This window comes from Rhodnius prolixus, unplaced genomic scaffold (genome assembly GCF_049639745.1).
Source record: "Rhodnius prolixus isolate KJV_2025 unplaced genomic scaffold, Rpr scaffold_22, whole genome shotgun sequence".
Classification (NCBI taxonomy): domain Eukaryota; kingdom Metazoa; phylum Arthropoda; class Insecta; order Hemiptera; family Reduviidae; genus Rhodnius; species Rhodnius prolixus.
The window spans coordinates 1,911,993-1,922,859 of record NW_027411617.1 but is presented as its reverse complement, the minus strand read 5'-3'; the positions used below and the strand labels follow the sequence as shown (position 1 = coordinate 1,922,859).

General features: G+C 33.6%; 1 protein-coding gene across 2 annotated transcripts; it reads left to right on the top strand.

The window, feature by feature from the left end:
- Positions 1–40: 40 nt before the first annotated feature.
- On the top strand, positions 41–10,611 carry Ubqn (ubiquilin). Of its 2 annotated transcripts, XM_074134693.1 has the most exons (11): positions 41–182; positions 479–658; positions 3,096–3,291; positions 3,394–3,674; positions 3,971–4,109; positions 4,236–4,349; positions 4,973–5,379; positions 5,681–5,835; positions 6,121–6,259; positions 7,084–7,198; positions 8,422–10,611. In XM_074134693.1, the coding sequence occupies exons 2-11, from the start codon at positions 554–556 to the stop codon at positions 8,499–8,501; spliced, it is 1,731 nt and encodes a 576-aa protein (XP_073990794.1). In that variant the 5' UTR covers positions 41–182; positions 479–553; the 3' UTR covers positions 8,502–10,611. The 2 variants fall into 2 exon arrangements, with proteins under 2 accessions (XP_073990794.1, XP_073990793.1); XM_074134692.1 differs by lacking the exon at positions 41–182 and having other exon boundaries at positions 364–658.
- The last annotated feature ends 256 nt before the right edge of the window (positions 10,612–10,867 follow it).

Genomic DNA, 10,867 nt, shown 5'->3' with positions numbered 1-10,867 from the left:
ACAAACACTGACTCCGAATGTTTCCATGATCACCAAAACTAACTGAAGACATAAAAAAAGCTTAGGTTCTAAACCCAACCAACATGTGACTCTCGAAAAGAAATTGTATCTAGGGAAATTTATTGACTATGATTTTAATAGTTGAATTTGAATTACGCGGTCTACGATCAACATTATTATAAGTAATTATTTTTCATATAATATTAAAAAAGATGAATTATTAAAGAAATATATTATACAAAATTGTTGTTATATATTGAAAGAGATATGTTTTTCTGAGTAGACTAGACAAATTTACCTTACATTATTACCTTATAATTAGTGGTTGCTATAATAACATATCATTTTAAAAGAAAAATTTTAAATTATTCAAGTTTTAAATATGCCATCAATATAATTTCTTCATACAAATTAACATATTTCATAAAAAATGACCATTAAACTGAACAGTCACCGAAAAAATATTTGGTTTCCTTAGGCCCACTAACCTAAAAGCTGTTCCCAACCAAGTACTGAGAACTGAGCAAACAAGTCATTCGTGCAATTAAATAAGATGGCAGAAGGCGAGGAAGAAAGTAAGAAAAAAATTAATGTTGTGGTTAAAACGACAAAGGATAAGCAAACCGTTGAAGTAGATGAAGATGCAACTATTAAAGACGTAAGTTCAATTTATATCTAGTATTGAACATTGTGAGCATACTTGGGGCTGATTTTTCATTATGTGCTTAGCGAGCGGATGCCGATAAGTGTTATTTTATTTGTGCTTTTTCAATAATATATTACCTTTACATACAATTATTTTTTAGCAAATTCGTGAAAATGAATGGAATTTGCATAATTTAAATGTAGCTCATATTATTAATTTATCGGTACCTATTTTCAAAAACTTTGTCTCATTCTCTTAGTATGTGTCAATTATTACTTTTATTACTGAAATATTTATTCACAGCGTTTTAAATAGTTTAAATTCTAAAAGTACTAATAAGGTTAGTTGTTGAATAAGAAATAATCCTTTTTATTAGGTAATCCGGTTGTTCAGATGATTGTTGCTTGATTGTTTTGCAATAATATTAATTCATTTGATGTAAAAAATTATATTTACATTTTTTTTAAATTTAAATGGAATTAACTCTTCATAGTTTGAACACAAGTTTTTGAGGTTTTTTTTTCATGTTGAGAAAGTATTTAATTTTTTATTTTTTATTTGTACATACTAAAAAGAGGGCTGTGTGAATTTAGCCAATCATTGTGTGAAAATTGTTTTTAGGTACTTAGTTGCGTTCATGTGATAACTTGAATCTTCTTTTCTAACATTTTCCATGTTTTTTCTGTTAAAATGATACTCTTTCAGTAAAAACTTACTGCTTTTGATTTATCCAAAAATGAAATAGTATAATCGAAAGATGAATCTAACTGTACATTATACATTATTGTCATCAAAGTTGATTTTATAATTAAGCATTAAGCATTTTTGATTTGTTCTTTAAAATAATTTAAACCTATTGTTGTAGATAAACGACATAAAATAATAAAGATGCCTGCAATCTTGATTAAATATTGATTTATTAAACTAAATTTAATTTTCCGGGTATTTTTCCCTTTAAAAAGTATTTTCCGAAAATTGGCGAAATATGTAGTTACGTTCTCAAAGTAATGTATTCAAAAAATGAGCCCATTATTTGTAAATACTTTCGAAACAACTTTGATTTTTTGTTGACGAAACAATTTTAACGGAACTATTACTTGCTTTTCATTTGTCACAACATGTTCCCGAGATATGCCACTGGAAGAAACTTTCTCATTTTTTTACTCTTTATTCCAAGTAAGTTTCTCTGCTATCAAAACCTGTAATAATTCACAATAAAGTGGCATTAAAAGTTGTGGAGTTCTTCAGTCCTGAGCGTTTTTTTTTCTTTTTCTTGTTTTAAACATCGGAACTTGAAAGCTCACTCTACATTTTGAAACTGGTTGCCTTCCAGTATCCGTGACAACTGCTCTTGCCTCCTCCTTTATCTTTTCAAAAGAATGATGACTTGGCTCATCTTTTTTAATTTGTCTTGTTTATATGTTCCATATTTTTCTTCTTTACAAGCAAAATATTGCTTCTTAACCCGATTTTCTATTTATAATCCTGGAAATAAGAATATTTTTGCTATGTTGCGCAATATTGCGTCATGATAAATTTATCGATGAAATTCCAGTTAAGACGCGATTTTGCAATTTATTCAAATTTTATCTTGATCATACCCTAATTAGTAGGTATGTTTTTTTAAAAACATCTTGATTCCATTATTGTTTCGATACATGTATGATTAAGTAGTAATGTCCAGAAAATGTTAGCAGATGATGAACTTTCCTCTCCGTTAGTTTCTTTCTGCTATTTCTAAGTGGAATTTTGGACATAACATTGAATTTGTGTGACGGAGATATATGTCATACTGTTCCCTGAAAACGGAAAAAATGCTTCAGTTTATGGTTAAGGCATAAGAGAATATCTCAAAAAGAAAAGCCTCTTATGATTTAAACCTAGCATTTCGTTTGTCTCTACAAATTTTTAGGTTTTTGCAAAAATCTGTCAAAACTGGAAGATTACTGGTGCGATTATTAGGTTTTACTCAGTATCTTCAGAAGTGGCAGGAACGAAATTCTTTTAATTTCTTAGCCCTGCAAGAATCTTAGTTGGTTCTGCCCTGGAATTATCCTAGAATCAGGCTGTGCTTTTATGGTTTTTCTTTGACGTAGCTGTTGGGTCCCTCTTGGAGAGCTTAGGGAATCCATCCCCACTGACGAATAATATGGGAAAGTAGTGTTCACATGAAATCTGTTCTGTTTTACCAAATTTTCTTTTTTCGAAGATTAGCATTCTGTACTTCAGAACGGTATAGTAGATAGCACTCCAGCCAAATCCAGCGCTTTCCGTCATATTCTAAAATGATATTTGCAGCGTGCCTTAACTCCTCTGGTCAAGGGCATAACCACACGTACGTTAAGTGAAAATTTGGTGCACCCAACCATCTTAAAAATGTTGAAAATATTCCTCGCAGCCGTTCCTTAACAACTTGATGAAGTAATGACAAAATATTATTTTTCCACAGTTTAAAGAACTGGTGTCCAAGAAATTTTCCTGTGCCCTGGAACATGTGTGCCTAATATTTGCTGGAAAGATAATGAAAGACCAGGAGTCGCTAAAAACCCACAACATTAAAGATGGAGTCGTAGTACATCTGGTAATTAGAACATCGAGTCAACAACCAAATAATGCAACAGCTTCCTCACAACAACAGAATACTAGTAAGTTATTTTTTTATTTGTTTTCTTTTCTCTCACTGAACACAACTCAATCAAGAAAATAGTGCTTTTACTCAATACAAAACTTTTGTTCAATTTATATAGGCAACACTGGTAGCGGTTCAACTACTGGGATTGGAAGTGGTGGTGCTGGTGGTGGAAATCTCCCGTTTAACTTTGGAGGATTAGCTAGCAGTCTGTCAGGGCTTGGTCTTAACTCGACTAGTCTTATGGATTTACAACAAAGAATGCAAAGGGAACTGTTTTCAAATCCAGAATCACTTAGCCAAATTATGAATAATCCATTAGTCCAACAACTTATGTCTGATCCAAATAGTATGCGACAACTGATTATGTCTAATCCACAGATGCAAGAATTGGTTGATGTAAGTTGATTTTTTTTTTTTTTTCCAGCATCAAGTTTCATATTTTTGTATTTAGTAAAGTTGGGCGTGCTGTGCTGGATTACGTGTTGATTTTATTTGTTATTGTAAATTTTTGTTGTTAGTTTTTTTCTTCTTTCCTATTTCGAGTTTCAACAGTCATTCTGAGTTTAATTCATCATTTTAACATAAGTACGTTAAGAACACTTCTAGGTTTAGGATTAAGACAAATTTTAAATTAAAATTGTATAATCGAACGGTAGGAATAAGTGTGTGATGTACCTTAACTTCTCTTACAGAGGAATCCTGAAATTAATCACATGCTGAATAATCCTGAACTTCTGCGCCAGACCATGGAACTTGCCAGGAACCCTTCAATGTTGCAGGAATTGATGCGCACCCAAGACCGTGCAATGTCAAATCTAGAATCTATTCCAGGTGAATTTCATCCTACGGCTTTAATATATAACATGTATAATACTGTACAATAGAGGAAACAATATAAAGAGAGTTATAGTAAGTTGCTTCGAGAAAGTCTATGTTTACAATATTTTGTATTTCCAGGAGGTTATAATGCTTTGCAGAGGATGTACAGAGATATCCAAGAACCAATGCTGAACGCAGCCTCAGAACAGTTTGGACAGAATCCATTTGCAAATCTTGTCTCTGGTAACTCTGGTATGTATCTACTTTTTAAAACTTTTATCTGGGATCGGTTAAAAAGAGCTGACATGTGAAGATATTAGGATGACCTTGCTAGAAGTTCGCTAGAGTGAACCTTTTAGGAAATATAACAACAGGTCTTAGACCCTCTCAAGCTTAAATCTTTTGCTTAATACTCTGCACTATCACCCAAATAGATCTATTATGACCCCCACCGCCCATTGGAGCTAGTTGTAGGAGACCATTCATCTAATAGCACTTCTGAGGAAATGAAACCAGGTTCGAATAAGGAAGTTCTGAGAAGAGCGGGAAGCCGGCAGTTAGAGACATCCACTTCCTGGAGCTAACAGGTCTCTCTCTTTCATTCTCTATAGATTCTGAAGAAGATCCCTTTAATTTAAGAAACAGAGGATTGTAGGGAAGATGTAATTTCCCTCTTCAAATGTTCTTCTTTTAGATATTCTGAAGATGGCTCATCCAGTTAAAAATACCAGGTAATATAAAATCGTAAGGTAGACATCCTTTCCGAAGTATGTCTCGAAAGATTTATTAAGTGGCAGATTTTTCGTTTTTAAGTAGAAAACTTAAGATTAGAAATATCAAACTATAAATCAATTGCACACATTTTGATTTTGTAGACAGTGCAAACAATCCACAACAAGGACAAGAAAATGTAGAACCATTACCAAATCCATGGTCAGGTGGCAGCGGCGGCGGCGGTGGCAATTCAGGAAATAGGAGCGGAAATACCGGAAGTGGTGGAGGTACAGATGGTGGTGGAGGTGGTGGTGGGGGTGGTGCCAATACTACCGCAACGGGCAACACCTCAACAACACCTCCGGCGGCGTCCGGTCTGGCCAACCTGTTCACTTCGGCTGGTATGCAGTCATTGATGCAGCAGATGATGGATAATCCTCAGCTGATGCAGTCCATGTTGCAAGCACCATATATGCAATCTATACTGCAAACAATGTCCACAGATCCGTCGTTTGCCTCGAATATGTTGTCCCAAAATCCTTTATTAGCTAATAATCCACAGCTTCAGGTAAGTTTTTTTTTTAAAAAAAAATAATAGATAACCAACAAAATTGCTCAAAATATACAATATTAGGCTCATTAATGATTCTCTTATCCGACTTAGGGTAATCTTTGGGGGTAGGGGGCTTATGTGAATACAGTGGGTGAATTGAAATTTCCCATTTTAAATCCTCTATTTTGTTCATATGTTATGTACGTGAACATATCAGATGGTCAAGATAAACTATAGAACTTATATAAAATTTCAAGTTTTTGTTCCGCATAACTTTCAGTATATTTTTTCCCCCCAAAATTTGGTATGTTTACAGTCCCAAATGCGTGAAATAATGCCACAACTGGTGGCCCAGCTACAGAATCCAGACGTGCAAAACCTGATGACCAACCCGCAAGCTTTAGGTGCAATACAACAAATTCAACAAGGATTAGAACAATTGCAGGCGGCAGCTCCTTCGCTCGCTTCCACGTGAGTATAATTGCTTTTAGACTATGGTGAACGTTGGGTTTAATTAATATATTATTGTTCAATAAGTTCAAGTATTAGCATAGTTTTTTTTTTTTTTTTTTTTTTTTTGAGGATAAATTGCGATATGCCAAATCAAGTATTCTCCGAAAAAGACATGACCGGAACAACGAATATTTTCAATATTTTTTACACTTTTCCGCCCTAGTTGGTTACTTAGTTCTCCTTAGTCATGGCACTTATGTAATGTGGCGTGCCAAAGGTTATAATTATTATTTATTATTTTAGGATGGGCCTAAGTGCTGGATTGCCAGGTCTAAATCCACTCAATGCTTCGCAGAGGACGGACAGCACGGCCGGAAGCGGCAGCAACACCACTTCCACTCCATCGCCGCAACAGTTCTATATGTCCCAAGTGGCTAGTGCAGTTAGTATAACAATTACTATAAAAAGGCGAAGAAAGATTATCAATTTCTATTATAACTTGTTTGTTTTTTCACTCAAAACAGTCAGGTCTGCCAGCTTTAAGGCAAACACCTACAAATAACAGTTGTTCGTAATTATATGCTCTGAAGATGACCTAGCCCTAGGTCGAAAGTTTGTCTTTAAAACTAAAACATTGTGGCTGAAATTAGCAGCAATTTCTCTTTTCTCTTGGATTAATGATTCAGTTACCAAAACTGTTCACCACCAATCACTCTAAACTTGGGAGTATTACTTCCTCTTGTTCTTCGTAAATGGGAATTGCTGGAATAGTGCTGTTTTTTGACTTTTAATTATTTTTCAGAAAACAACTCATTTTAAGGGCCCCAGAGTACGAACAATTTTTCCCCCCCCTCAAATGTTTTGTGTTTTTGTAATCAGCATGATAACATGTCTATAAAGACAATTAGAAGAAATTTCACATTCATTATTTGATATTTAAATTTGTTAATTACGAACAGTTAACCATAGTCACAGCAACAGGATATTGTACTGTTAAATTATTTATAAAATATAAAGCTACGTATAACGCAAAACTAGAATTTAAATTTGATGAAAGTCGTTTTACCGTGAGACCTAACAGATTTATGATTAATGAATTATTTAATAGGCTTAATATTATTACAGCTTACTTAGTTAAGGTTAACTGTAAACGTTCAGAAAAAATTTAGAATTAGTATAATTTTGGAGTCAGGATATACGATTTCAGTGTTCATAGATTTTCTTAAACTCGACTACGCTGATGGTTATTCTTTTTCTTTTTTCCAGCTGTCGAGGGTAGTTCAAAATAATTCTAGTAGTTTGCCACCAGAAGAACGGTACAGGTCACAGTTAGAGCAGCTCACCGCTATGGGTTTTCTCAATCATGAAGCAAATATCCAAGGTAAGTTTTTTGAAATCGTTGAATATGGGAATTTAAATTCTTGGATTTTTAATGAAATTCTGAAGAAGCTAAGATAGATGGACAGGCTTTGGTATATAATATTTAAGCCAATCAAGTGAACTATCCGCTTAGTACACATTTTACGTTTCAAGAATATTTGAAGATGAAAAGAAATAATTTTTATTTGTCCAGTAGCTTTTTTTTTCTTTATAAAATACAAAAATTGCATATTTCCAAGTTTTACGACTGGGCATTTCTCTTGTGATAATTTAGGAATAATTCGTCGACAAGTAGGCAGTCTGTGTCAGTAGCCTATTCCAGCTGGTAAATAATCTATAAATATTTAGGTCATCCAGTCCATGGTATTATCAATGTTGTGGATTTGCCCATTGCGCATGAACTTTTAGGTGTTCCCAAGGCAATGCTCAATACTTTTATTTTGGAAGATTTGTAGTTAGTTACATTTTATTCTTATATTAAAATTAAATTAATGGATCTCAAAGTATTTTTTATTTGTAAAGTTTCTAATAAAAAATATAATGTAATTGGGTGATTCAGGAATGCTAATTTCTCAGAAAATACCTTCTATTTTACTTATCACTCAACGTTTTGCTTACTTTATGGCCTGTTAAGGACTCCTGCTAATACTGTGGCTTGTTTGTTCTGACAAAAAAAAAAATGCATTTTCTAAAAGTAGTAACCCTTCCCTTACGATTTTCTCTTGGCTCCTCAAAGAGTCCTACGTTAAACTAGACTTTAGATCTAGGAAAACGTTGATCTAGATTGTAGACTGTAGAGCGTTGGGGGTTTGTGGGAATTGCCTGTTATTTATTGGAGAATAAAGCTGTTAAAGGGTTAGATGTGTTTGTCTTAATTTTAATGTCGTTTATGAAGTCCACGTTAGTCGTTAGTTATATAATGTATTTTAGGTTTTTATGAGCGTACTGCACGCCAATGTTGATATTCTTAACAGTCTAGCTGTGTGCGTTCTGCGTAAATTAAATTTTTTCGCTTGAAGTGCTTCTGTACGTTTATGGTCCATCTTTTACGAAACCAGCCTAATTATTTTGACTTATCTTTACCATCAGTAAGGTTGTGCGAGGAGAGGAGGGTCGTCTGTGTAAATTGCAAGGACGGATGTGTCAAATGTACCTTAAATTACTCGTCTTTAATGAAATTACGTCATTGGAATGTTCACAGAAATTTGTTTTCCCCCTTTACAGCATTAATAGCCACATTTGGTGATGTTAATGCGGCCGTTGAAAGGCTTCTAAATAATGGCCAACTACAACCTCAAAGCTAACATTCCACTGGCAGCTGTGCGGATAATAGACAGGGCGGCGATGTAGACGTAAAGAAGGAGAGCAAGAAGAAGCAAGTTACGCTGACCTGGTGGCAATTTATAGTAGGGGGATCGGCCAGTAAAAAAAGAGATAGACTGTTCTATTTGTTGTAATCAGAAATTTTAAAGATAACGAAAACAATAATAATAATAAAAAAATAAGAATCAGGTAATTGATAGAAAATGATCATTCAAATGGGTACTATGGGATTATTGAGAAATTAATAAATATCATTATAATTCAACAATCTCTCTGTTGTAGAAACGGAAATAAATATATGTAATAATTTATTTAAAAAATGTTGCAAACTTAACAGAGGTACTGTAAATAAAGTAAGGAAGCCTATTTCAGAATTCCTGTTCTTAATTAATTTACAATTTGTCCTACTCAAAATAATTCCCTTGATACATCAAATCAAAATCAATCACGACTGATATCTAAGAAGTGGTAAAAGACTATCCTGCTTATGTATTATCTTGGAATTATAAAAGGAATAATCACATTTTCACTTAAAAAATACTGAGTTTAGCTACCGCGGGGATGATTCTTTTGTTATCAACATTTTCCTAACTGTCTAGTACATCCATTTATCGTCTGCTTCCTGATAAATGTTTTGAGGTTAACCTTGTTTATCTTGGGGGGAAAAGAAGAAGCTTCAGAGTGTCCAGGAGGAATTTTTGTTTTTCCTCCAATAATAGATTGGAAGTGTTAACCAAGTGACTGTCATTGACATGATACAGCATGTGGATGTTCACGAACGCTGCAAAGTCCTCGCAAAGGACAACTCGTGATGTCTCATCCCCTTCCTTCCAAAAGGGCAGCTTTCCACATTTTCACTGTGAACTTCTTTGAAAGGTTTTTCTTAAATTGTTGGTTGAGTGAGGCCAGCCATCGTGAACAACTTAATCTTGACAATGTACCGCTTGTCTGATTGTTGCTGTAGGTTAATGATTTTTTTTTTAATTCCTGTCATTTCTCGAGAGCTTATTTCCTTTTCTTGAGATTGAAAAGACTACCACAAAGGACGTCATTTTGAAAAATAAGGAAATATTTTTTAAAAATAAAATCTATTACCGTTTATATTATGAGAGTATTGAAGATTTTTGGACAAACAGAACTTGAGCAGGAACATCGTCTTAGATGCTTTTTTGATTTCCCGAGGGAACTATTTTAATGGCGAAAAAGTACAATTGCAATTTAGCTTTGGACAAAAGGAATATCAAAATGGTCTCTTTACTTTATCTACACACCCCTTATACAAATATTTAATTGTGTAATATCTTTTAAACAGTAAAATATGATATTTATGAATTGTATTGCATATATATATAAAGCAAAGTGACCCTAAAATATATCGTATCTGTAAACCTAGTTTACAAAGTCTGACACCATGTAGCATTGACACACACACACACACACATACTGGTTTGTTATTAATTTGAATATTTAAATTAATAAATTTTTATGAAATAATTATAAATACATCCTTAATTACTTTATTTCTTTACCAAAAGTAAAATAAGTCAGGTTGCACTATTTTTTTTTTGTGCTTTAATTTTTCTTTGAAATTATACTGAGTTAAGCATTCAGAGAAAGTTTAAATATATTATTATATAATATATGTTTAAAATACAAAAAATGGTGTAGTTTTAAATGGAGACTGCATTTTTTTTTTTTTACTTATTTTGAGCCTGGGCACTCCATAAGTAGAGTTCCCCAGGGAAATTAGTTTTGGGATAGGTATAAATTAAATAAACGCAAACTATTCATTAATAGAACTTAATTAGTAGAACTCGATTTGTATTGCCTGAAAATAAATTATTCTAGTATGTTCAGGGTGTAACAGGTTGAACTGACCATAGGAAAGGACGTGTGATTCTTCTACAGCCTATTTGGGACAAAAAGTTTATATAATCCAAGGATGAGCCCATTCTTTCTGTCGCTGCCCTTAAATTTCCTCTTGGTAGAAGAAGTCTCGTATTGCCATTATCCAGTGATGGACGGTGTTGACTGTAAAGAGAGAATACTGTAAGTTTGGTTTATCAGAGTTTCTGTCTGGTTTTTGATAGATAGATAGGATAGAGTATGCGCAATGAAACTATATAAGTATTCCAACAGAAGCCAAACCAACTTCAAACATGATCTGAGACCAGGCTAGTCACAGAGCCGTACTGTCCCGGGGTCATGTACAGCAGCCAACATTTATTTTTGCCTACTAACTACTAGAGGAAAGTCTCTCACAAATACATAATTTTTTCGGGCATACGCCAAAGTATATTTAGAAGAGTTCTTAGCTGATTCTTCAATTCAAGGAATTGCCCGATGT